We start from the raw sequence: 26,607 nt of genomic DNA, 5'->3' as shown, positions 1-26,607 counted from the left end.
ATGGAAAATGGATGGTAAGCATGGAGAAAGAAGAAAATATCAAATGGGCAGGAGACCCTGGAAAGTGAGTTAACAGAAGACAAACAGAAACCAGAGCCTGGGACTAACATGATTTGAATAATAAATAGACCAGTCAAAGGGTAGAAAACCAAAATTTATTTTCTATTTTGTGATTACAATATGTCAGGTTTGAAATGTGTATCCTGTCAGAGCTGGTGTTAAGACAGCGAGCGTGAGAGGAAAAGTCTTCTTAGATTATTTTGTTTACACTATAGCTCCAGCATGGGGCTGGAGAGGGTGAAGAGGCTACAAAATAAACCCTCTCCAAGACATCAAAAAAATTTTGCATAAACATCCAATATACTGGCTGAAAAATAGTGTAATTAGACTCCTTTTCCCAGCTCACAATAGAGCAGCTTATGCTGATCAATTTAATGGGATATTCTATCAAATCATTGGTCTACTACCTCCCCCAAATATATCAAATATATCAAAATTAATTAATTGAAAAATCATAAAAGGAACTTAGCTTCTGATGATTAATTTGCATTACATTACATTAGGGACTTCTATTCCGCCTATACCTTGCAGTTCAAGGCGGATTACAAAAGAGCTAACTGGACATTTCCAGTGAAGTTACAACAGTTTTGGGGTTTGTTTTTGGTTACAAGGGAGGAGAGGTACCTGGATTAATTCCAGAAGAACTTGCAAATTGGATATTAAATTGACTGTACGTTACTGTGTGATATAATAAATAGATTACAGTTAGAGTACAAATAAGATTACGTTACATTTCAGGGATCTGAATACTTGGTTGGTGTTTTGGGGAGGAAGAGATTATTTAAGTGGAGGTTTTGGGGGAGAATTTATCTAGGAGGAGGGGGAAGGGTTGGGTTAAGATATCTGGATAAATTTTTTGAAAAGTAGGGTTTTGATTTCTTTTCGAAAAGTTTTGAAGTTGCCCGTTGTCGTCAACAGGTTGGAGATGGAGTGGTTAAGTTTTGCTGCTTGCGTCGCCAGAAGGTTATCAAACATCTTTTTGCGCTGAGTGCCCTTGAGTGGAGGGAAGGCAAAAGGGTTCGGAGTTCTTCTTTGTCTGGAGGTGAGGATCTGGTTTAGGCGGTTGTTTAGATAGGGGGGGACGGAGCCGTTTGATGCTTTGAATAATAGACAGTAGAATTTGAATTGAATTCGTGCTTGCATAGGTAGCCAGTGAGAGTCTAGGAAGGCAGTTGTAATATGATCATATTTTCTCAGGGAGTAGATCAGTCTGAGGGCAGTGTTTTGTATAGTCTGAAGTTGTTTTATCATGTTGGCAGGATAAGGTAGATAGAGGGAATTGCAATAGTCATTGGACAATTAGCTTGAATTGTGCTGGGTTGAAGAATTTTCTTATTTTACGTAGATTTCTCATAATTAAAAAAGCTTTCCGGGATGTTTTATTGATTTGGGACTGCATTGTGCAGCATCTGTCTATCGTTACTCCTAGGAGTTTGAGTTCGGGCTGTATTGGGTATTTGGTGTTTTTAATTTTCAGTTCTGTAATGGTGGGAGTTTTGGCCTTTTCGAGCAGAAGGAATTTTGTTTTATCTGAGTTTAGTTTCAGTTTGTGGTCTACCATCCATTTTTCCACTGCATCTAGGGTTATTTCCAGTTTTGCTGTAGTGGTGGGCTCTGATGGGTCGAAGGGGAGGAGTATGGTGATGTCGTCTGCGTAGCTGACGGATGTAACATTTAAGTTATCTAAAGTAGCTCCTAGGGAGGAAATAAAGAGGTTGAAGAGCGTAGGTGATAGAGGTGATCCTTGTGGAATTCCGCATGGGTTGGACCATGTTTCTGATTTGATATTATTGGACTTTACCCTGTAGGTTCTTGATTTGAGGAATCCTTGGAACCAATTGTAGACCTTGCCTGAGATCCCAATGGCGTCAAGTATCTGTAGCAGTATGGAGTGGTCTACCAGGTCAATGCTGCGGAGAGGTCAAGTTGGATTAGCATCATCTTTTTGCCTTTGCTAATTTGCTATCGAGCTGTGTCTAGTAGTGTTATGATCACTGATCTCTGGTCACTGATCCCAATGGGACCCGCTTCGTCAGGAGATCTTCATGTAGCCCTGTTTCACATAATAAGTATGGGAGCAGCTGGGCTCAGTGTGCCAGCGCTTCTATTTGGCATGAAACTTGATTCATTCAGCGTTGCCAAGTGATTGCTGCAGATATCACAATCTTATTATGTGGGGGCTACATGGGGATAATGTGTCTTCTGATCTCTTGACGAAGCTTTAGGGCGAAACAGGCCCCACTGGGATCAGTGACCAGAGATTAGTGATCATAAGAGATTAATCATCAGAAGCTAAGTTCCTTTTATGATTTTTCAATTAATTAATTTTGATATAGTTGATATTTGGGGAAGGTGGTAGACCAATAATTGACAGAATATCCCACTGAATTAATCAGTGTAAGCTGCTCTATTGTGAGCTGGGAAAAGGAGTCTAAGATCTTCCACTTTTCCAATATTATTATAACACTATTTTTCAGCCAGCATATTGGATGTTTATGCAAACTTTTTTTGATGTCTTGGAGAGTATTTTGAGAAGTTTGTTGAAGAACCTTTTTTTGAATATTATGCAAAATAAACCCACCAGGACATTTGAAAAAAAGCCCTATTGGGCAGGAAAGTGAATCGAATCGAAAAATCAATTCAACAGGCCAGATCAAATCAAAATTTTTTTCCCTGAATCGAGCAGCACTAACCACGGCATCTGGCAAGAGCAGCTACCATAAAGCCTCCTGCAGCATAGTTAAAAATTTACATAGAACTCAAATACTTAAAGAAATTAAATTATGTCCTGTTCTGTCTTCAATAATTTTTGAAAAGTCATTTTACTTAATACCTCAAACATTTGTCTAAGATAAAAAACAGAAATTTCCCCAATTCATATATATATATAAAGGCAAACTACTCAGAAGATGTTGCGACACATCAATAATGAAGTAAACTGGCAGAGCTGTATGCAGAACTCTGTACTGGGACAGCAAAGGGTGCTGCAAATTATGCTCGAGATTTCAGTACTGGAATGCCTGGAGAGGCTTCAAATTAGGATTGAGCTGTACTAGCAAGCAGTATGTAAGGTCTCAATATTACAAATGCATTGGCAGAACTTTGTGCTGGAATAGCCATAGAGTAGTGCAAATCAGGACTAAGGTATGTTGGGTAGGACTGCAAATAGAGGTTTCAGCACAGGATAAGGAGAAATGCTGAATGTTAATACTGAGGTACATTGGCAGATCAATGTTAGAGAAGTTTGTATAACAGATAATCTCATTATAAAGACCATAGAGATATTAAATGAAAGAAAAATACTCACATTCCTGTGTTCCTTGTTTGAAGCTGCTGTTGATTTGCTGGAACATAGACTGGCATCCCTTCTCAAAAGATGGTAGCATGATACTCTGGAATACCTCTTTGTAGGCTGACTGGATAGGTCCCTGTAAGGCATCTGCAGCTGCTCGACCAATTGCATCAGTAGTGTTCTTATAACAAAAATAAAATCTTTAAAGGCTGTGACTGTACAGGACAAAATTTCTATTGTATGAGGGATATTCAAAAAGTTTCCACACTTTTATTTTTTTAAACACTATTAAATATCTCAAAAGCAAATTACATCACTTTTCCACATAATCAACCTGTTTTGCATAACAGTCACATGACATTCTACAATACGCCCTCTTACGATTTCTCCCGAAAATATGAAAGTGCAGAAACTTTTGAAGAATCCTCGTATTTAGTGTGTTAACATATTACAAAAGAGATTCAGCACAAAGAGAACACAGACTATAAAGCACAGTTACTTACCGTAACAGGTGTTATCCAGGGACAGCAGGCAGATATTCTCTACATGTGGGTGATGTCATCTACGGAGCCACCTAGTAGAGAATGACACGGGGAAAAAATCTGTCCCCGTCACTGCCCCGTCCCGGCCCACTGTCCCCTTCACCGCCCCATCACCGCCATTCCCTTCACCGCCCCATCACCGTCACCCCCTTCACCGTCCCGTCACCGTCACTGCCATCCCATTCACCGCCCCGTCACCGTCCCCGCAGCATCCATATAAGCCTTTGTACTGCAATATTTAGCTTATTCCTTCCTTATAAATCAAAGTTCTGGCTGTTGAACTAGAGAAAGAGATGTTCAGCTGGCAGGGTTTTTTAATAAATTTTTATCAACACAACTAATATACTACTTTTATCTTAAAGCAATAAATAAATAAATAAATAGAATTTTTTTTTCTACCTTTGTTGTCTGGTTTCTGCTTTCCACATCTTCTCATTCAATTCCTTCCATCAACTATGTGTCTTCTCTCTGCGTCTTCCATTTGCTGTTACTGTGCCTCTCCCTTCACCCCACCCCCAATTGGTCTAGCACCCATCTTCTTCCCCCCACTCCCCCATAGTCCTGTCTTCTTCCCTTCCAGCGTCTTCTCCCCACTCTGTCTTCCACATTTCCCTTCAGAGTCTGTTCCTCTCTACCCTCTTTCAATGTCTGTTCTATTCCTTTCTACCACCACCCTTCCCTTCCTCCTTTACTATCTGTTCCTTTTTACCACCCTTCAGCTCCTCTTGTGTGGCCTATGTATCTATCTTCCTCCCTCTTATTTTCATGGCACGTTACAATGTAATTTGTGCAAGCCGCTGGAGCTTGCGAGCTCGGTTCCTGTCCCATCCCCACACACCATCTCGCTTCTGTGTTGCTATTTTCCCCATTTCAAATATCTCCCCTATGTATCTGGCATTACCACCCCCGCCGTGTCCATATACCATCCCCATGGCATGTCCCCTTTATGTCTCTGTCCCTATGCCCCCATGCACATAATTTCACCTCTTTCTGTTACCTTCCTGTGTCCAGATTTCCCCTATCTTACTCTTCCATACCAGTGTGTCTCTTCTTTTCCACCCCATCTAGCTTCTTTCCCTCTTTCTTCCCCCCCCCTGCTTCCAGCATCTGGATCACCTACCTGTCCTCCCCTTTCTTTCCTGATGTGGGTTTCTTTCTTTCCCTCTTCATCTCCTTGGCCCAGAATCTTTTTCCCTTTCACTTCCTCTTTCCTAGTGTGAGCCGGGAACACGCGCGATCGTGCGATCCAGCAGCCCCCACCCGCCCGATCGCAGCATTCAGCCAGCTCCCTCCCTCCACCTCATCTTATATTCCAAGTTTGCTGGCTTTCTTTTTCGCCGAACCACACGCTTTCAAAAAGCCACAAATGCGCGGCTGCTCAGTTGTTCAATCTTCTGCTCTGATGCAACCGGAAACAGGAAGTTGCAGCAGAGAAGATTGAACAACTCTAGCAGCCACGTGTGCGCAGCTTTTTGAAAGCGTGAGGCTCGGCGAAAAAGAAAGCCGGCAAACTCGAAATATAAGGTGAGGTGGAGGGAGGGAGCTAGCTAAACGCTGCGATCGGGCGGGTGGAGGCTGCTGGACCGCGCGAACCTTGATTGTCTCACTGCGGAGACAAGACCATTCACCTCTCCACGGGGCGGTGAATGGCCTTGTCCCCGTAGCGACTACTATTTTTCTTTCCCCGTTTCGGCGGGTTATCCGCGGCTACTCGTGGGTAACAACCACCATGTCATTCTCTACCCCCTAGCAGACTTGAAGATCTTCAAGCTTGTGAGTGTACCACGCATGTGCGAGTGCCCCTCCCACCCAACTCAGGGCATGCGTGTCCTCAGTTCAGATAGCTAGCAAAGAAGCCAACCAGGGGAGGTGGGTGGGTTGTGAGAATATCTGCCTGCTGTCCCTGGATAACACCTGTTACGGTAAGTAACTGTGCTTTATCTCAGGACAAGCAGGTAGCATATTCTCTACATGTGGGTGACCTCCAAGCTAACCAAAAGGGATGGAGGGAGAGTTGGCAATTTAGGAGAACAGATGTTGCAAAACCGATTAGCCAAAATGGTCGTCACGTCTGGAGAAAGCATCCAGACAGTAGTGAGAGGTGAAAGTATGAACCAAGGACCACGTGGCAGCCTTGCAGATTTCTTCAATTGGGGTCAATAAGAGGAAAGCAACAGATGCTGCCATCGCTCGGACCTTATGCTCCGTGACCTGACCCGGCAGGGAGAGACCAGCCTGAGCATAACAGAAAGAGATACAAGCAGCCAACCAGTTAGAGATGGTCCACTTAGAAACAGGACGCACCAACCTATTGGGATCGAAAGAGACGAAGAGCTGGGGAGCAGTCTGATGAGGTGTAGTGCGCCGCAAGTAAAAGGCCAGCACACACTTACAGTAAAGCGTATGCAGAGCTGCCTCTGCAGGGTGAGAATGGGGCTTCGGGAAAAACACAGGAAGAACCACGGACTGATTGATGTGAAAGTCCGAAACAACCTTAGGCAAGAATTTAGGATGGGTACGAAGAACCACCTTATCATGATGAAAAACAGTGAAAGGAGGATCCGCAACTAAGGCCTGCAGCTCACTGACCCTACGAGCAGAAGTGAGCACAATAAGAAATACCACCTTCCCAGTGAGATACTTCAAGTGAGCCCTAGCCAGCGGCTCAAAGGGTGGTTTCATCAAACGAGCAAGGACCACATTGAGATTGAGATCCCAAACCACGGGAGGAGGTTTAACGGGAGGATGAACATGGAAAAGACCCTTCATGAACTGATAGTGGTTTCTTGTCGATCGGCCGATGAAAAGCTGCAATGGCGCTGAGGTGGACTCGAATTGACGAGGATTTGAGACCAGCGCCAGACAAGTGCAACAGATAATCTGGTGTACTGCAAGGGTCACCGCTATCCCCATTGCTTTTCAATGTCTACATGTCCTCACTAAGCGCGCAATTAACCCAGTTGGGGATAAAATTATTCAGTTACGCAGATGACTTTACGATCATCATCCCATTTGCTAACTCTCTCTTGGAAATTACTCCCAAGGCATCAAAAGCAATAAATTTGATGGAGCAATGGATGACTAACTTCAAGCTTAAACTTAATTCAGAAAAAATAAATTTTTCGTCGCTTCGCCACATCTGCTTGACACCAAAACACCACTATGCATCAATAAACTTAGTTACCTTATTCAGACTACCATAAAGATACTGGGTGTAACTCTGGATCAATGCCTAACCATGAAAGACCAAGTAGACTCCTTAATCAGAAAGGGTTTTTTCATTCTCTGGAAACTTCGAACCATTAAAGCATATTTTGCTATGTCAGCATTCAGAATTCTGGTACAATCCCTCGTACTGAGTCAACTTGATTACTGTAACATCGCCTATTTAGCAATTTCCCAAAAGAATATGCGACGTTTACAATTGGTGCAAAATGCAGCGGTCAGACTAATTTTGGGGCCGAAGAAGTTTGATCATGTGACACCTTACTACCAGCAGCTGCACTGGTTACCGATGGAAGCACGTGCAAAATTTAAGTTTGCCTGCCTCTGCTTTAAAGTACTGTACGGACTAGCCCCTAAATACATAACTGACCTTTTCTCCTTCTCAGCCAACAGACACAAGAGAAGCTCACATTCAAACTTCATTTCCCCCCCAGTTAGAGAATGTAAACTCAAAAAACACCATCAACACCTTCTCTCACATCAGGCAGCATTATGGGGTAAAGATCTAGAACAATTGCTTTCGCCCACTACTTATGTGGAATTCAGGAAGCGCCTAAAAACATATCTGTTCCTGAAGTATCTAGACAACTGACCCGTACAACTCTTTCTCTTCAATAACGGTTCTCTTGACCTATTAACCACTTTCTTTCACCTCTTTTAAGTTCAATCAATTTGTACCATCTTTTAATCTTTTGTAAACCGCATAGAACTTCACGGTCCTGCGGTATATAAACTGTTATTATTATATTATTATTATTATTATAATCCAGCACCGAAGACAAGGAGGCAGACTGCGGCTCCTGCCTCCGAGTAGCACACCAAGAAGAAAAGCGGGTCCACTTCTGATGATAATATTGGAGCGTGGACTCCTTCCGAGACGCCTCCAGAACATCTAGGACTGACTGAGAGAATTGAAAGGAGGCCATCAAGTCTTGAAGAACCAGGCCGTCAAGTGCAGAGACTTGCAGGTTGGGATGGAGCAGCGATCCCCGACTCTGCATAAGCAGAGAGGGAAAAACAGGCAGAAGAAGAGGTTCCCTGGCACTGAGTTTCAGCAGGAGGGAGAACCACGGCTGTCTGGACCACCGAGGAGCAATCAGAATCATGGTGGCATGGACTTGGTGGCATGATGAGAGTCTTCAGAATCAGAGGGAAAGGAGGAAACGCATACAGAATCAGGTTCGTCCAATCCAGAAGGAAAACATATGCCTCGAACCTGAGAGGGATGTAAACCCTGGAGCAGAAACGAGGCAACTTGTGATTGAGGGGGGGACGCAAACAGATCGACATCCAGAGTCCCCCACCGGGCAAACACCTGACGCAGAGTCGAGGAGTGAAGTGACCATTCATGAGGTTGCAGAAGGCGGCTTGTCGGCCAGGCAGTTCTGCTAGCCCTGGATGTAGACCGGACGGAGAAAGATGTTGCGGCAGATCGCCCAAACCTAGAGCTGCATCGCCTCCTGGCACAGGGAGAGAGACCCCGTGCCCCCATGTTTGATATAATACATTGTGACCTGGTTGTCCTTGCAAACTAGCACCACACTGTCGCGAAGCAGATGACAAAAGGCTTTCAGAGCGTTGAACACCGCCCTGAGCTCCAGCACATTGATGTGACAAAGATGGTCCACACTGGACCAAAGTCCATGGGTACGAAGACCGTCCAGATGAGCCACCCAAGCATAAGCAGACGAGTCCGTCATGAGAACCTTCTCTGGGGGAGGAGTGTAAAAGAGAAAATCTCTTGAAAGATTGGTAGAGAGCATCCACCAACGGAGAGACTGCTTCAACAAAGGAGTCACGACAATGAGTCAAGACACTGGATCCCGAGCTTGGTTCCACTGAGACGCCAGAGTCCACTGGGGAATGCGGAGGCGAAGCCTGGCAAAAGGAGTCATGTGAACCATGGAGGCCATGTGGCCGAGCAGAATCATCATCAGACGGGCCGGGACCAAGGACAAGAGAGACACCCTGTGACAAAGCTGAATCAGGGCCTCCTGACAAAGTCGAGGCACAAAGGAGCGAAGATGACAGGTATCCAGAACCGCCCCGATAAACTCGAGGGATTGAGACAGACACAGCTGAGACTTGGGAAAATTCATTCGAAGCCGAGGCTTTGGAGGAGCGAAATGGTCTGATTTGTCGCCCTCAGGACCTCCTGGCGGGATGACGCCTTGATGAGCTAATCGTCGAGGTAGGGAAACATCTGTAGCCCCTGCAGGCACTTCGTGAACACCCTAGGGGAGGCAGCCAGACCGAAGGGAGATCCCCCACCCGGAATCTCAGATACCGGCGAGAAGCCGGATGAATCGGCACGTGTGTATAGGCCTCCTTGAGATCCAAAGAACACAGCCAGTCCCCTTCGTCCATCAGGGGATACAACGTAAGAAGAGTGAGCATTCTGAACTTCTCCTTGACCAGAAACTTGTTCAGAGCCCTGAGGTCCAGGATCGGACGCAGGTCTCCCGTCTTCTTGGAAACCAGAAAGAACCGGGAATAAAATCCCATATTGAGCTGATTCGGGGGAACCTCCTCAACCACCCTGAGGCAAAGGAGGGCCTGTGCTTCCCGCAGAAGGGGAAGGTGCGACCCAGAAGAAGGAACTCTCTTGGCGGACGGTCCAGGGGCATGAGGCTGAAATGAAGAAAGTACCCCACCGGACAACGGAAAGCACCTACAGGTCTGTGGTAAGATTCTCCCACTGAGGATAGAAATGCTGGAGGCGTCCCCCGATGGGTAGGGGGGAGGGCTCCAGGAGGAAGGGAGCCCGCAGGCTCAGACTGGAATTGTCAAAAAGATGGCCCAGGCTTCGTCGGAGCGGGCATTTGGGTCTTAGGAGGACGCTGCTGCTGTTGCGGAGGCGGGAGAGAGAACGCAGGAGTAGATTTCTGCGGATACCTTCGAAGAGGAATCTTGTACTGATGAGCCGGAGGAGTTTTCGACTTGAGCCTCACCAAGGAGGCGAAAGACCGCTCATGCTCCGAAAGGCATTTAGTGGCAGCCTCGATGGAGTCATCAAACAGCTCATTCCCCACACAAGGGAGGTTAGCCAGACGATCCTGGAGGATCCATGTCCACAATCCGGAGCAAGACGGAACTCCTGCCTCTGATGAGCAGACACGTCAGACTGGAACGAGAGGAGAGTGTCCACACAGTACCTGAGATAGGACGTGAAGGTAAAGTTATAATTCAAAACTCGATTCGCCATCTTCAAGTTCTGATAGAGGCGGCGTCCAAACTTGTCCATTGTATGCCCTTCCCTGCCTGGAGGGACAGCAGCGTAAACCTTGGAGGGGTTAGATTTCTTCAAGGAAGACTCGACCACCAGTGACTGATGGGAAAGCTGCGCATTCTCAAAACCCTTGACTGGGACTGTCCAGTAACAGGACTCCATCTTGGAGGGAATTGCAGTCATGGCATAAGGAGTCTCTAGATTCCGGAGGAAAGTTTGCCGGAGCACCTGATGTAAAGGCAAGCGCAAAGCCTCATGGGGCCGGTGAGGGAGCCGCATCTCTGCAAAATATTCCTAAGTATATCGGGACTCGGACTAGAGATCAAGCTTAAGAGCCTGGCCCATGTCCGAAACAAACCAGGTAAAGGAGGAGGTTCGAGAAGATGACTCATCCTCCGGAGGCGAAGTAGACCACGATCTCAGAGCAGCCGAGAAAGAGGGAGAGACTTCCCTCGAATAATAAGCGGGGGCCTCCGAGTCCCGAGCCCGGGACACCGAGGAGGCTCTGCTAAACTCCCACGGGGGCGTACAAGAACGGCCCCGCTGCAGACAAATCGGGAAGGACCCCGGCGTCTGAGGCACCACCAGCTGAAACTTCGGAGAAGTCGGCATGAAAGGTGAATCCCCGATGGGCGCCGAAGCAGAAAACCCTCGCCACAAAGAGATCGTTGGGGAAGAGGTCAGACAAGGGTACACGCCCAATGATGAAACCACAAGGGACCCCGAGGTATGGGCAGATGGGGACCTGCCCCGACGAGGCGGGGAAGTCCACTGCCACTTTGAAGACGTGGAAGCCATAGTCCGGAGTCCCGCCTGGGAACCCTGAAAGTCTCAAGCCTCGAATCAGAAGAATCGCTCGAAGGCAATCAGCGAGACTTGTGGGCCGGACCCCGAGCAACCACGGGGGAACGCCCAGGCTGGTCAGACGGAGGCCGGGGCCAGCTGACCCAGGACAGAGGAAATCTGCGTGGTAAGGATAGCTTTAAGCATGTCCTCGAACATAGGCAACGATACCAGAGGAGTCTGGAATTGGGGTGAAACAGTGCGCTCCTTTGGAGACGACCTCGAGGAAGAGTATTCCCTACGTGAGGAGGCATGCTTAGCATGATGTCTCAAAGAGGTCGAGGACGCAGTGCTCGCAAGAGACTCTGGGGTTGGCTTCTTCGCCGGCACACCTGAGGAAGGAAGAAGAGACTTACCCGAGGCCGGGACGACAGATGGAGCCGAGGTTGAAGCCTTCGAGACCGAGGGCGACTTCATCAAGGTCGAGGCCTTCGAAGCCGAGGCCCCGACAACCGGGGCCGAGGTCGAGGCTGTTCCCTCGGATTCCATGGGGCCAAAAAAGTTGAAGAATCTTGGCTACACGCCAACGAAGAGCCTGTGGTTGGAGGGTACCACAACGTGAGCAAGACTCAGCTCAATGAGTAGCACCCAGGCACCAATGATGGGGGTCGATGATGGAGATCACCCGGTTGCACTTAGTGCAGTTCTTAAATCCGGACAGAAGCCGGGACATAGGAAGAAATACAGCCGCAGCCCCGCAAGGCCAGGCAGCCTGACAAAAATCGACCACCCAGTCCAAAAAAAAAAAAAGAAAAATAGGAACTTAACAAAACAAAAATGCACAGCACAGCGACTCACCCGAAAACAAAAAAAGCAAGCCGTGGTGCAAAGAGGCACTATGAATTTGCGGAAAACTTAGAACTGAGGACACGCTGAGGAGACGCATGCCCCGAGTCGGGCGGGAGGGGCACTCGCGCATGTGCGGTACACTCACAAGCTTGAAGATCTTCAAGCAAGTCTGCTTGTGAGCAAGTCCGCTAGGGAGTTCCGTAGATGACGTCACCCACATGTAGAGAATATGCTGACTGCTTGTCCTGGGATAAAACACAATTTCTGTTATGTTGTAACATCTCCAAAGGGCCAAGGAAGCAAGCGATGGATGTGACTAGACAGTTGTGACCAGAAGCACAGTGAGGGTGAGAGGTGCCTGGGACGGTGGCGTCTTCTCTGCCCTCTTCTCTGCCCCCCCATCCGCTTCTTCACTGCCCCCTCCTGCTGCACACATGCGCGCCCTTTCATTTCCCCGCACCTAGTTAACGTTCACGGCATGAGCAGCAGCCCCCAACCTGCTACTTGTACCAGCGTTGGCGCTTCCTCTGACATCACTTCCTAGGCACAGGTCCAGAAAGTTGGGGGTTTCTGCTTGCACTGTGAACATTAATGAAGTACGGGAGGAGGCAGTGCGTGCAGTAGTTGGGTGGGGAGGGTGAGGAAAGAGCAGGGGAGTGGAGAGGAGGATGTGTGCAGGCGCCCCCACCAAGACGGCAGCTAGTGCGGACCACCCCCCCTTACTACAGCACTGGTTGTGATCAATGTTCCCTCTAAAAACCAAATTGATGTGAGTAAAAACTTGTTTCTTTGAGCAAAGGACTGAGCACATAATTTAACAGTCAGCCCTAGCTCAACAGTCCAGCATATTCCTATTGGCCATGTGAACAGTGATGTTCTGCAGCAATGTAACAGAGATACTGGCAACCATAAAATAATTTAGCTGTCAATATTGTATTTTGGTATGTTGCCAAATAGCCACCAGGGTTTAGCTCTACTAGCCTTTAGTTTACAGCATAATTACTAAACAATAGGTACTATCTGTACCAAATGGTTAGAGCAGCAGGCTGAGAACTAAGATCTCCTTGAGATCTTAGACAACTTAGATTGTAAGCCCTCCAGAGACAGAAAGCAAAGTTACTTATCTGTAACAGATGTTCTCTGTAGACAGCAGGGGAATGCAATCATACTTGTTGGTGAAGTCCTCTGACTGAGCCTGTGTGCTGGTGCTCTTCCCTAGCTAGGTAAGCTTTAAGTTTACTGGGCATGTGCAGGAGTCCCTACACCTACAGCCCCTCCCCTTTAGCCTGCAAGTTTTGTCTCTAGCAATGAAAGGAATGAGACAAGGGGATGGAGGGCGGGCAAGTGTGGCTGCATTTCCCTACTGTCTACGGAGAACACCTGTTAAAGGGAAGTAACTTTGCTTTCTCCAGAGACATGCAAGGGATATGCAGGCACACTTGTTGGTAGATTCCCAAGCTTAACGCAGGATAAGGGTTGTGGTAAAAACAGTCATAGTGCAAACAGATTCCATAAAACTGATTGTGCCAAGCTCTGATCCAGGCAATAGTGCTTTGTAAAAGTATGCACTGAGGACCAAGTTGCAGCCTTGCAAATACCTTGATTTCAAATTTTCTACTGAGGAAGCTGTAGCTCGTACTTTATGAGCTCCAATTGAACCAGGCGGTTGTAGGTTTGCTCTTGAGTAGCAAAAATTGATGCATTGTGCTATCCAGGAGGAAAGAGCTCTTTTTGATGCTGGCTTTCCTCTAGTAGCTGGATTGTAGGAAATGTATAGTTGGTTTGTCCGATATAACCGATTACGGTATTTTTTGCTCCATAAAACGCACTTTTAACACCCCCAAAAAGGAGTGGAAAAGGGGGTGCATCTTATGGAGCAAATACACCTCCATCCCCCCCTCGGCGTTCTGCTGCTGCTCGTGGCCCCCACCCCGATATTTTGCTGCTGCTCGTCGCCCTCCCCCACCCCCCATCACTACTGGTGTTGCCCAACGCCCTCTTACCCGCTCGCTACCGCAGGAAAGGAAGAGAAGGGCCGGTGGCATGCATTCGGGCCCACAAGTCTTGCCCCGATGTCAATTCTGATGTCGGAGAGAAAGTCCGGGCCAGCGATTGGCTGGCCTGGACCTACTCTACGATGTCAGAATTGACATTGGGGGAAGGCTTGTGGGCCCGATTGTACGCCGCCAGTCTTTCCCTTCATGGAGTTGCGGCAGCAGTGGCCGAGCGGCAGACCAGGGAGGAGGAATCGGCACGGCAGGGAGGAAGGCAAGCTTCATGGAGTTGCAGCAGCAGTGGGCGAGCGGTGGACCAGGGAGGAGGAATCGGTGCAGGAGGGAGGAAGGCAGGCACGCATCAGTGCGGGAGGAAGGAAGGCAGGCATGCTTCGGTGCGGGAGGGAGGAAGGACAAAGGCTGGAAGGCAGTGAGGGGGAGGGGGAAGAACTCAGAACATAGGAAGGAAGGAGGGAGGGAATAGAAAGACAATTGTTGGGCCTGAGGAAGTAAGGAAGAAAGAAAAAGAAAGAACTATTTAGTGCAACCAGAAATCACCAGACAACAAAGCTAGGATTTCAATTTAGTAATCAAAATCTGTCTGCTACAGTATATTTGTCTATTTTTCTAGGGGGCTGGTTTCAGAGGCACAAATTGGTTCAGAATATTTTTTTTCCTCCTCTAAATCTAGGGTGCGTCTTATGGAGGGAAAAATACGGTAGTTGTTTTGAGGTAAAATAGTAATGTTCTTCTTCAATCTAGCATGTGGAGAGACTGCTTTGCTGTAGAGAAATGAGGAGGGGAAAAAACAATGGTAAAGTTATCGTTTGGTTCAGATGAAAATCTGTGACAACATTTGGAAGGAATTTTGGATGAGTTTGCAGTTGTACTCTGTTAGGGAAAAACTGAAGATAAGGATAATACATGACCAGTGCTTGAAGTTCATTAACTCTTCTGGCTGAGAGAAATACTGTTTTCCATGTAAGGAACGTAAGAGAAGCAGATCCCAAGGGTTCAAAAGGAGCTTACATCAATTGATTCAATACCAAATTCAGGTCCCACACTGGAGAAGGGTCTCGAAGTGGAGGTCGAAGATTAATGAGATCTCTCATGAAACGAGACATGAGAGGATGATGCGAAATAGGCTTACTGTCTACAATAGTATGGTAGGCCAAGATAGCTGCTAGATTAAATCTGTTGGTTTGATTTGAGGCCAGAATTTGATAAATGTAGAAGGTATAAGATAAGATATAATCAATTGAACAATGAAAAGGATCCTATTATTGTTCGTGTGTCCAGATGGAGAATCTTTTCCATTTAGATTGATAGGACTTTTTAGTAGATGGGTGCCTTGCTGCAAGAAGGTCTGCTTTCACAGGCTGAGAAAGTGGAAAATGAGTTAGGAGAGAGGTTTCAATTTTCAGGCTGTCAGACTGAGACTGCAGAGATTGGGATGTAGTAATTGCCTGTTCTGCTGAGAGAAGAGAGGGCTGATGTCCCAAAGAAATTGGAGGAGTGTCCAGAAAGTCCAGCAGGAGTTGGTACCAGATTTGTCTGGGCCAACAAGAAGCAATGAGTATGATGTGAGCATTGTCTCTGGTCACTTTCAGAAGAACCTTGGAAATTAGAGGAAATGGCGGTTATGCATAGAGCAGGGAATGGATGGAGAAAGCATCCCTTGCTATGGCTTTAACTGCTGGTCGAAGAGAGCAGAATGTGGCATTTGGCATTTTCTGGAGAAGCAAAGAGATCTACTGTGGGAGCACCCCAACAAAGTAATATTTGTTGCAGAATAAAAGGATCGAGGGTCCATTCGTGCGGATCGAGTTTCCTGCTTAGAGAGTCTGCAAGGACATTGTGTTCTCCTGGAATATATATCACCACAGGCAATTTACTTCTCTGCAGAAATGAAGAGATCCCGAACTTCCCTGTTTGTTTAGGCTTCTCCAAATTCAGATTATAAGGACTACAAACAGATTAGGTTTTCAGGATATCCCCAATGAATTGCATGAGAGAGATCTATAGTCAATGGTTGTAATGGACATGCAAATTTTTCTCATGCTTATTCATTAGGGACATCCTGAAAATCTGACCTATTTGCAGCCTTAAGAGAACTGAAACTGAACAAGAATGACTGACATTTTAAACTGAAAAACTGTCAAAAGAGAAGATTTCTCTTCAAACTTCTTGTGTGAAGTTACTAAGTAGTTAATTTAAAACAAACCAAAGAAAATATTTCTTTAATCAATGTATAATTAAACTCTGGAATTTGTTGCTGGAGAATGTGGTGAAATCAATTAGCATAGCAAAGTTTAAAAAAGATTTGGATAATTTCCTAAAAGAGTAATCCTAAGGCAATTATTGAGATGTCTTAGGGAAATCTACTGCTTATTCCTAGGATAAGAAGCATAAAATCTTTTTTTCTCCTTGGGCTCTTGCTAGGTACCTGTGACCTGGTTTGGCCACTGCTGTAAACAGGACATTGGGCATGATGGACCTTCGGTCTGTCCCAGTATAATAATAATAATAATAATTTATTTCTTGTATACTGCCCCACCGACAGAAACAGAAAACTGAAACAATTCTTATGTAGACTAGTCTTATAGCCCGTTACATTAACGGGTGCTAGAATATATGTGTGTGTGTCTCTCTTTATTTCTTTCTCTCTCTCTCTCTCTCTCCTTAGCTGCTTTCTTTCTTTCTGTTTTTCTTTTTCCTTGGCTGTTCATCACCACCCCTTGCCTGCTCCCCCTGTCCATTCTCCCTTCCTTTTACCTCCCCTGTGTCCACCACCACCTCTTCATAGGTCTCCTTATGCAGCAGCAGCCCTTCTCCCTTTGTTTTACCTCCCCCCTTTCCAGCAGCACCTTCCTTCTCCCCCTGTCCAACATTAGGCCTCCGTTCCTTTTTCTTCACCCCCCCCTGTCCATCAGCACCTCTTTCCTTCTCCCCCTGTCCAGCAGTAGGCGTCCCTTCCTTTTTCTCCCCCCCCTCCTCCTTCTTATCCCTATGATACACTTACCTTGCTCTGCCCCTGATCAGAGGCTCCTGACAGCCGCCCAGTTGCACCCATTGGAAAAGTTCCCTCTGCGGCATCCCGCACCCCTCCTGACGCGACTCCCGCTGTCCCGCACCTGCCCCTTTCTTCTTGTCTTTCTGTGTCCCTTCCTCCCTCTGTCTATCTGTCCAAAGCAGCATTTCCTCCCTCCACACCAGTTCCCTGTGCCCCTGCCCCTGTGTCTTTCTTCTTGTCTTTCTGTGTCCCTTCCTCCCTCTGTCTGTCTGTCCAAAGCAGCATTCCCTCCCCCCACACCATTTCCCTGTGCACTTGCCCCTGTGTCTTTCTTCTTGTCTTTCTGTCTCCCTTCCTCCCTCTGTCTGCCTGTGCAAAGCTGCATTCCTTCCCCCTTCCATTTCCCTCCCCCCACACCAGTTCCCTGTGCCTGCATTAGCGTTTCCTCTACCCTCTTTCCCTTCCCACAGTCGCGACTACAAACTAGTCCTTTGCCGCCCCCCCCTTCCCTTCCCGCGGGCCCGACTACACATGGCGATTCAAGCAGCGTGTGCTGCAGTCTTCACACGCTGCTTCGGGTCCTTCTACTGGCCTGAGTTACTCTGGCACGTCCAGAGCAAATCAGGGCAGTAGAAAGGCCCGAAGCAGCGTGTGAAGACTGCAGTCGGGCCCGTGGTAAGGGAAGAGGGAGGGGGTGGGGGGCGGCGGCAAATGACAGCGGAAAGTTGCTGGGCTCCTTGGTGGGGGCGCTGAGTGGCCGCAATCTCTTTACTCCCAGACCCCCCCCCCCCCCCGGAGGAACGGAGATCGAGTTGCCGCCATTTTGAAGATCTTTCTGCCCTACTCCTTGCCTTAGTATATTTTTAAGTTGAAAGACACGGTGGCGGCGGCTCCTCTCAAGATCCCCGACTGCATTGGACTTCCGACACAGGTGGGGATCCTGAGAGGAGTCGCTGCCTGGTCTTTCAACTTAAAAATATAGTTAGGCAAGGAACAGGGCAGAGCGAAGAACATTGATTCCCATAAGATCATCCGCCTCGGGGGAGACAAACCACGTCCGACATCAGCCTCGGGGGAGGAGAGAGGACTTCAGGCAAGGAGCAGGGCAGATCAAAAAACAGCACGGGCCGACAGCCGCCGTGTCCGACATCCGTCTCGGGGGAGGAGAGTGAGTGTTTCGGGCGCATGCTGCACTCCTATCTGAGATGCTGTACATCTCACGGAAAACGGACCCACGCGATAGGACTGCGCATGCGCGGCCTAGCGTTTTATTATATTAGATACTGATGTTATTAGTCACTTTCTTATAGTCATGTGAAAAAATTAGGACACCCCATGAAATATTCAGTTCTTTCTTATGAACTGTTCACATATCGATGCTAAATCTTTTTTTATTTATCGATGGAAAAGAAAGTGATGCAATTGCAGGTAAACAACAAAACTTTTCCTTGATTTACTCATGAAACAAAAGATAGCCACAAAAATGTATATTCTAACTAAGGAATAAATTAGGACACCCTACACCCTAATAGCTTGTGTTACCCCCTTTGGCTGAAATAACTGCAGTGAGACACTTCTTGTAAGAACATAAGAAAAGGGTCCATCGAGCCCAGCGGGCTCCCGTGGCGGCCCAAAATGTCCATGACCTGTAGAGTGATCTTCTGACTAACCCGTTGATTCATACTCCTTTATATCTTGACAAACCCCTTTTTCTCTTTTTTTTTTTTTGCTCCTGTGTCCTCCTTTATCTGTAGCCTTCATAAGAACTTCAGGAATTTATCTAGTCCCTCTTTGAAACCCCTTAATGTAGTCTATCCTATTACATCTTCCGGAAGCGCATTCCAGGTATCCACCACCCTCCGAGTGAAGAAGAACTTTCTAGCATTGGTTCTAAACCTGTCCACTTTCAATTTCTCTGAGTGCCCTCTTGTTTTTGTAGTTCCCAATATGCTGAAGAATCTGTCCCTCTCCACCCTCTCTATGCCTTTCATAATCTTGTAAGTCTCTATCATGTCTCCTCTGAGCCTCCGCTTTTCCAGGGAGAAGAGCCCCAGTTTCTCCAACCTTTCAGCATATGAAAGGTTTTCCATACCCTTAATCATTCATGTCGCTCTCCTCTGGACCCTCTCAAGTATTGCCATATCCTTCTTAAGGTACGGTGACCAATATTGGACACAGTACTCCAGGTGCGGGCGCACCATCGCCCGATACAGCAGCAGGATGACTTCCTTCATTCTTGTTGTAATACCCTTCTTGATAATACCCAACATTCTGTTTGCTTTCTTTGAAGCCGCCGCGCATTACGCCATTAGTTTCATTGTTGTATCCACTAATACTCCCAAGTCCTTTTCAAGGCTACTTTCCCCCAGTACCGACCCCCCCCCATTTTGTAGTTGAACATCGGGTTCTGTTTCCCTATATGCATGACCTTGCATTTCTGTAAATTGAAGTTCATCTGCCATTTATTCGCCCACTCCTCTAATGTTGTCAGGTCTCTTTGCAGTTCTTCGCATTCTCCTATAGTTTTAACCCTGCTACAGAGTTTAGTGTCATCTGCAAACTTTATAACTTCGCATTTTGTCCCTGCTTCCAGGTCATTTATAAATACATTGAACAGCAGCAGCCCGAGTACAGACCTCTGTGGGACACCGCTCGTTACCCTTCTCCAGCCTGAGATGTTCCCTGTGCTCTTACCAGTTTTCCTCGGTTTTGTCCTTTTTCCACTTCCGGAACATTTGTTTCTTGTCCCGTTTCGCTTCCCTCACTACATTGCTTATCCACACTGGGTCTTTTGTTTGATTCTTTTTGCACCTTTTTCTAAATATGGGGACGTGCAGGTTCTGTGCTTCTTGTACCGTGTCCTTGAATAGGGACCAAGCTTGCTCCACAGTCTTTGTTTTTCCCGAGCTTTTCCTGAGTTTCTTTCTCACCATTGCTCTCATAGTTGCTCTGAAGTTGAGCGTTGTTGCTGTAGTTCTCTTCCCTTTTGATGCTCCTACTTCTACTTTGTACTGGATCATGTTGTGATTGCTGTTTCCTAGTGGTCCTATTACTTCCACTTCCTTGCAGGTCCCCCCAGCCCATTGAGTAGTAGGTCAAGAGTGGCATTCTCTCTCGTTGGTTCCTTGACGAGCTGTTCCATGAAGCAGTCCCGCACAGCCTCTAGGAATTCCATTTCCCTTGCGTTGTTCATGTTTCCAATGCTCCAGTCTATCCCGGGGTAGTTAAAGTCCCCCATTACCATGACAATTTCATTCTTGCATTCCCGCCTTAGTTCTGCTTCCAGTTCTTTGTCTTTTGCTTTTGTTTGTCCAGGTGGACGATAGTACAGTCCCAATTTTATGTCAGGTCCATTTCTTCCTGGTAATTTAATCCATAATGAGTCTAATCCGTCCGTCTCTGTTGCCGTATCCACTTTGGTCGAGTGAATGGTGTCCTTTATATATAGTGCTGTTCCTTCACCCTTCTTTTGTGTCCTGTCTCTTCGATAGAGTTTGTACCCTGGCAGTACTATGTCCCATTTGTTTTCCTCGCTCCACCATGTTTCTGTGATTCTGATGACATCCAGGGCCTCTTTTTTGGCCATGATTTCTAGTTCTCCAATTTTGTTCTTTAGGCTCCTTGCATTTGCGTACAAGCAATTTAGGTCCTGGTTTTTTCCTTTCTCTGTTGTTTTTCCCTGTGATTTGTTCCTCTTGTCGTCCCCTTTTTGAGCTGCCAGACCCCAAGTTCTGTTCATTTCTTCCTCCTTCTTTGGTGCATCTTTTTCTACCAGTCTCTGATATTGGTCTAAGGAAAGTTTGGCCCATTCCTCAATGCATTATTCTTTCAGCTGTGAGATGTTTGAGGGGTTTCTTGCATACACAGCCTGTTTCAAATCACCCCACAGCATCTCAATGGGATTAAGATCAGGGCTTTGACTCGCCACTCCAGGATTCTCCATTTCTTAGTTTTAAGCCAGTCCTTGGTGGATTTACTGGTATGTTTTGGGTCCTTGTTGTGTTGTAGGGTCCAGTTCTGCTTCAGCTTTAATTTTCTTACAGATGGTCTCACACAAGCACCCTCTGATACACGGTAGAATTCATGGTGGATTCTATGATAGTGAGTTGGCCAGGTCCTGCTGCAGCAAAGCATCCACAAACCATGACACTTCCACCTCCATGCTTCACAGTATGAGGTTCTTTTCCTGGAATGCTCTATTTGGTGTACGCCAAACATGTCCTCTTTTCTGGTGTCCAAATAATTAAATTTTAAACTCATCTGTCCATAGAACAATATTCCAGAAGTCCTGGTGTTTGTCTACATTCTCTCTGGCAAACTTCAGTCTGGCCTTGATGTTTCTCTTAGAGAGCAAAGATTTCTTCCTTGCACACCTCTCATACAAGTACAATCTTTCTGATTGTAGAGGCATGCACTTTCACATCAACAGTAGCAAGAGCCTGCTGTAGGTCCTGTGATGACATTTTAGGGGTTTTGGAGACTTCTTTTAGCATATTGCAGTCTTGCTTGGATGGCCAGACCTGGACATGTTGGCAGTTGTTTGGAAAGTCCTCCACTATTTTCTGGACTGTGGAATGGCTAATGTCAAATTCTTTAGAGATCTTTTAAAATCCATTAGCAGACTTATAAGCTGCTAAAATCTTTTTTCTGAAGGCCTCAAACAGCTCTTTTGATCTCACCATGGTGTTCACTTTCACCGCAGCAGTCCTGAGCATACCAAACTAAATGTCTGAGGTTTAAGTAGGGCAAACCTCCTTCAAAATGCTGAGTAACGATGTTCTACACCTGTGTGTGATTTGAGCCACTTTAAGTGGGAGGATATGTGGAGATATCCTAATTTATTCCTCAGCTAGAATATACATTTTTGTGGATATTTTTTGTTTCATGAGTAAATCAAGGAAACTTTTGTTACTTACTTGCAATTACATCACTTTCTTTTCCAGAGATAAATTTAAAAAAAAGATTTGACATCGATATGTGAACATTTCTTACGAAAGAACTGAATATTTCAGGGAGTGTCCTAATTTTTTCATGACTGTAGATGTATAAAATTCATATTTATTTTTCTTGATCATAATTATCTAAATAGGCAATTTCATGAAAATCATATTGCAAACATCAAATTAGAATCTCTAGTGCTTGCTGCAGGTTTCTGGTTTTCACTGTGTCTTGTCAGGTAGAAGCTGACTTTTCAGCCATCATGCTGTGGCTTTCTTCAGGGTATGCTGTGAGGTCTGCAGTTTCTCTTTGTAAATAGTGGGTCCTCTGACCTTATTGGGAACAGGGCAGTCCATTGGTCACCAATTTGAATTTTGATGGGAAAGTCAATTGGTCACAAATTTGAATTTTGGTGGGAAATCAGTTTGTCTCTTTCCCCCCTCCCCCCCCCCAGAATGGAAAAGTCTCTGTGAGTTTAAAGATGTTCTCCCTGTGAAGCTAGAAACATAGAGTATGACGGCAGAAAAGGGCCGTCGGCCCAACAAGTCTGCCCACTCGAAGAATTTCCCGGAGCGAACCTACATGTTTATCCCATCGTCCATTGAAGTCGAGTGTGTTACTGGCCTCAACTACCTGACGTGGAAGACCATTCCATTGATCAACCACTCTTTCGGTGAAGAAGTATTTCCTGATGTCACCATGAAATCTCCCACCCTCTGGTTGCCGTGGGGCCCATAAGGAAAAAGATATCTTCCTCCACCTCAATACGGCCCGTAAGATATTTGAATGTCTCTATCATGTCACCCCTTTCTCTGCGTTCTTCGAGAGAATATAACTGCAGCCTGCTTAGACGTTCTTCATATGGGAGATCCTTAAGCCCTGAGACCATCTTAGTGGCTATACGCTGAACCGACTCCATTCTCTTCACATCCTTTTGATAATGTGGCCTCCAAAACTGAACACAGTACTCCAGATGAGGTCTCACCATCGACCTGTACAACGGCATTATGACTTCAGTCTTATGGCTGATAAAACTTCTCCGGATGCAACCTAGCATTTGTCTAGCCTTGGATGAAGCTTTCTCCACCTGATTGGAAGTTTTCATATCTTCACTAATGATTACACCCAGGTCTCGTTCTGCGAGGGTTCTTGTTAAGTTTTCACCATTAGGTTTTATGTTCTCTCAGGGCTTCCGTAGCTGGCATCATGCTTGCTACAGGTTTCCAGGTTTCACTGCGTCTTGTCAGGTAGAAACTGATGTTTCAGCCATCATGCTGTGGCTTTCTTCAGGGTATGCTGTGGGGTCTGTGGTTTCTCTTTGTAAATAGTGGGTCCTCTGACTTGATTGGGAACAGGGCAGTCCATTGGTCACAAATTTGAATTTTGGTGGGAAAATCAGACCAATGGATTGCCAGGGGTGGACAGGCTTGTACCCTCAAAGGTCATTCTAGACTCCCAAGATGTTTTTACATCTAGGTCTACATTATTAGTTATCTAATGATAGTGATAAAACATTAGTATTTAAGAATTTCTTTAAAAAGGAAGATGAGAGTTTTTGTGGTGCTAAAATAAATGTTTTTCCTGATGTTTCTAGAGGTACTCAGTTCAGGCGGAAGGCCTTTTTGGCCTTGAAAGCTACAACAGTATCTCTGATAGCAGTATTTTTCCTAAAATATCCTTGTAAATGTCTAATAACCTAGCAATGCGAAAGGGATCAGGTAAATACTATTGGAGACATATGGAGGAATGCACTTTAGGGGCTGGTTATAGTGCCTCTTAAGCCCACTGGCAAAGTACACAACTTCAAATCAAGTGTACTTTTCTGCTAGGTGTTAATAAGAAGTTATTTACATTCACATGTGACCATTTACAAGCATAAAAAACTGAAATACCACCATTTATGTACTTTCCTGCTGTATAAAACTAGGTAGCTTCTTATAGAAGTATACCTGTTATGGGAACATCAGTGCCCAAGAAAGGTTGTTGGAAAGCATTCTGAACAACTCAACCACCTACTATATATAAATTACTCCTGGATTTGGTTGGGACAAGAAATGATAGGAGCCTTTAGGATCCCTTGAGGCTACTGACATCACCAAGGTAAAAAGGGCTGGCAGAATAGTCTAACTTTTAAGATCAGCACTGTCCACAAGCACCTGCAGATAGACTGGAAAAAAGGGCACTCATGGAAAGAAAGGGCACTCATTAGCCACTAGAAAAGTGTCTCTCAAACTTTCTTGAGCCAGGGCACACTAAAGCTAGTGGCCACGGCTCGAGGCACCTAGAAGTGCACGGACGTCGCCGTGATGACATCATGTGCATGCGTGACATTATCACACTGACATCTATGCATGTGCAGAGGCCCTCCAGACGGGTCCTGAAATGCCAGTAGGGCGTGCCAGCAAATATCAACTGAGTACCCCCAACCACAGACTTCCAAACACTACCCTAGACCCACCCAAGCTCTTCCCCAGATCCCACCCCCTTTACTAATTGTAATGCAATTTTTTTCCATTCATTTTTCATATACACACAACAGTACCATGCAGCAGCTATATATGCAACAGATATAAATTCTCAAAACTGACACATTTCAATCACTACTATATTGAAAATAAAATCATTTTCCCTACCTTTGTTGTCTGGTGACTTTATTTTTCTGTGCGTTTAACTATATTTCCAGGGCCTTCTTATCCATTGACTGTTTTCTCTCTGTCTTCACTTTCTGCCTTTCATCTATCTTTGGCATTAACTTAACATTCAATATTTCCATATTTCTGCTTTCTTCTCAAAATCTACTCTTCCATGTCTTACCTTCGTTCCTATCTCTCTCTCTCCTTCCCCCCCCCAGTGGTCCGACATCTCTTTCCTTCCTTTCCCCCCTTCCCAGTCTGGCATCTCTCCCCTCTCCTTCCCATAATCTGGCATCTCTCTCTACTACCACTACTATTATTATTTCTATAGCGCTACCAGACTCCCCTCCTTCTCTTCCGTTCCCTGGTCTGGTATCTCTCCTTTCCTTTAGTCATCTCTCCTCCCCCCTCTTCCCCAGTGTAACATTTCTCTTTCCCTTCCTCCTTTCTGCCCTCTGCAGTCCATCTCCCTTCCCTTCATCCTTTCTTGGCCCCTTCCCAGTTCAACATTTCTCCCTCCTTTCCACCAGTCCAACATTTTTTTTCTTTCTTCCTCCTGCATGCTTATCCTCTGTTCCTCCTTCCCTCCCCCAACCAACATCTCTCTCTCACCCTCTCCCTCCCTCCATGAGTCCAACTTTTCACACTCTGCTCTCTCCCTCTTCCCCAGAGTGTAACATTTCTCTTTCCCTCCTTTCTGTCCTCCCCATCCATCTCGCCTTCTCCATGAGTCCAACACTTTCTGCCTCCTTCATGCTTTCTCTCTCTGTCCTTGCCTCTTCCCTCGAGTGACATGCCTCCTTCCTACCCCCCCAACCCAACATGCTCTCTCCCCCATGCATCATCTCACCCTCCCCTACAGTGTGTAGCACCTTTCCTTTCCCTCCCTTTCTGCCAGGTCCAGCAGTACCTCTTCTGCTTTCCTTTTACCTCCCCCCCTGTCCAGCAGTACCCCTTCCTTCCTCCCCCTCACATCTCCCCTGTCCAGCAGTTCCACTTCCCCCTTCCCTGCTCCCCATGATCAGCAATACCCCCTCTCCCTTCCCTGTCCAGCAATACCTCTCCTGTCTAGCCTAGCGGCAGCTCACTGTGTGCTTTTAACTTCGGCACACAGCTGTCACTAGCAATAGTTTAGCCACAGTTTCATCAGACAGCCTCGGGGCCTTTGCTAGGCTGGCCCCGAAGTTGCCTGATGAAATCGCGGCTAAACTACTGTTTAGTGGCAGCTTTGTGCCAAAGTTAAAAGCACACAGAGCTGCCGCTGCTGGTCTGGGGTGCGGGGACGAGGAAGGCAGAGGTCCCAGCAGATATGCGACAGTAAAGAAGACACAGGCGCCAAAGCTTCTATTCCTGCCCAATGAGCCGTGGCACACTTAAAATATCAAAAGGCACACTAGTATGCTGTGGCACACAGTTTGCGATACATTGTACTAGAACTTGTGATTTTAAAGGCTTAAGATTCTGTATTCATGACTTACATTACCTGTGAACACCAAAACATATGACAACCACATGTCTTTACCATGAAATCTACTAAAGAAGATAACTTTGTGAGTTTTTGGAACATAAATGTACTGAGGATAACCATTCCTTCAAGGCAGTATCAAGGTGAAGTAACCACACAGTAGCAGTTACAGAAGGTTCAGAAACTAAACAACTACTACCATCACCAAAGCCTATATTTCACACAGTCTTCAGAGTTAAGTCAGCTGAAGGCTGGAGGACTCAGATAGAACAAGGATTCTGAACAGAAGTTTTGCTATGTCCCATTTCATGCTATTAATCAACTATATTCAAGTGCCAATACCTATTGGGACAGACTGGCTAAAACTTAGAAATTGCTCCACTAGATCAGTGATCCTTTCCAAATATCCATTATTCCCAATAATTGATTTGTTGCATTTACCTTTGATTTCACTAACTTGGTTACATTCTCCTTCAGGGTACCTTCCACAGCAGTGAGTTTAGCTGCTATAGTAGTACTCAGTTGGCTTGTCACTGGCTCCACGCTCTTAGAAACACCTGACCAAAACAGAGAGACAGAATGAG

General features: G+C 46.1%; 1 protein-coding gene across 4 annotated transcripts in view; it reads right to left on the bottom strand.

Annotated features, from left to right (window-relative positions):
* EDC4 (enhancer of mRNA decapping 4) overlaps window positions 1–26,607 on the bottom strand; it is a 1,195,251-nt gene that overhangs the window by 132,316 nt on the left and 1,036,328 nt on the right. For all 4 annotated transcript variants that reach the window (XM_033940763.1, XM_033940759.1, XM_033940760.1 and 1 more), the window contains 2 exons: window positions 26,465–26,580; window positions 3,368–3,533 (listed from right to left, as the gene is read on the bottom strand). In XM_033940763.1, coding sequence (XP_033796654.1) covers window positions 3,368–3,533; window positions 26,465–26,580 — 282 coding nt within the window. The remainder of the gene's footprint in view (window positions 1–3,367; window positions 3,534–26,464; window positions 26,581–26,607) is intronic.

The sequence above is a fragment of the Geotrypetes seraphini genome, chromosome 4 (genome assembly GCF_902459505.1).
Source record: "Geotrypetes seraphini chromosome 4, aGeoSer1.1, whole genome shotgun sequence".
Lineage (NCBI taxonomy): Eukaryota > Metazoa > Chordata > Amphibia > Gymnophiona > Dermophiidae > Geotrypetes > Geotrypetes seraphini.
Note: the sequence above shows the minus strand (reverse complement) of the source record. Positions and strands in the feature narration are given on the sequence as shown.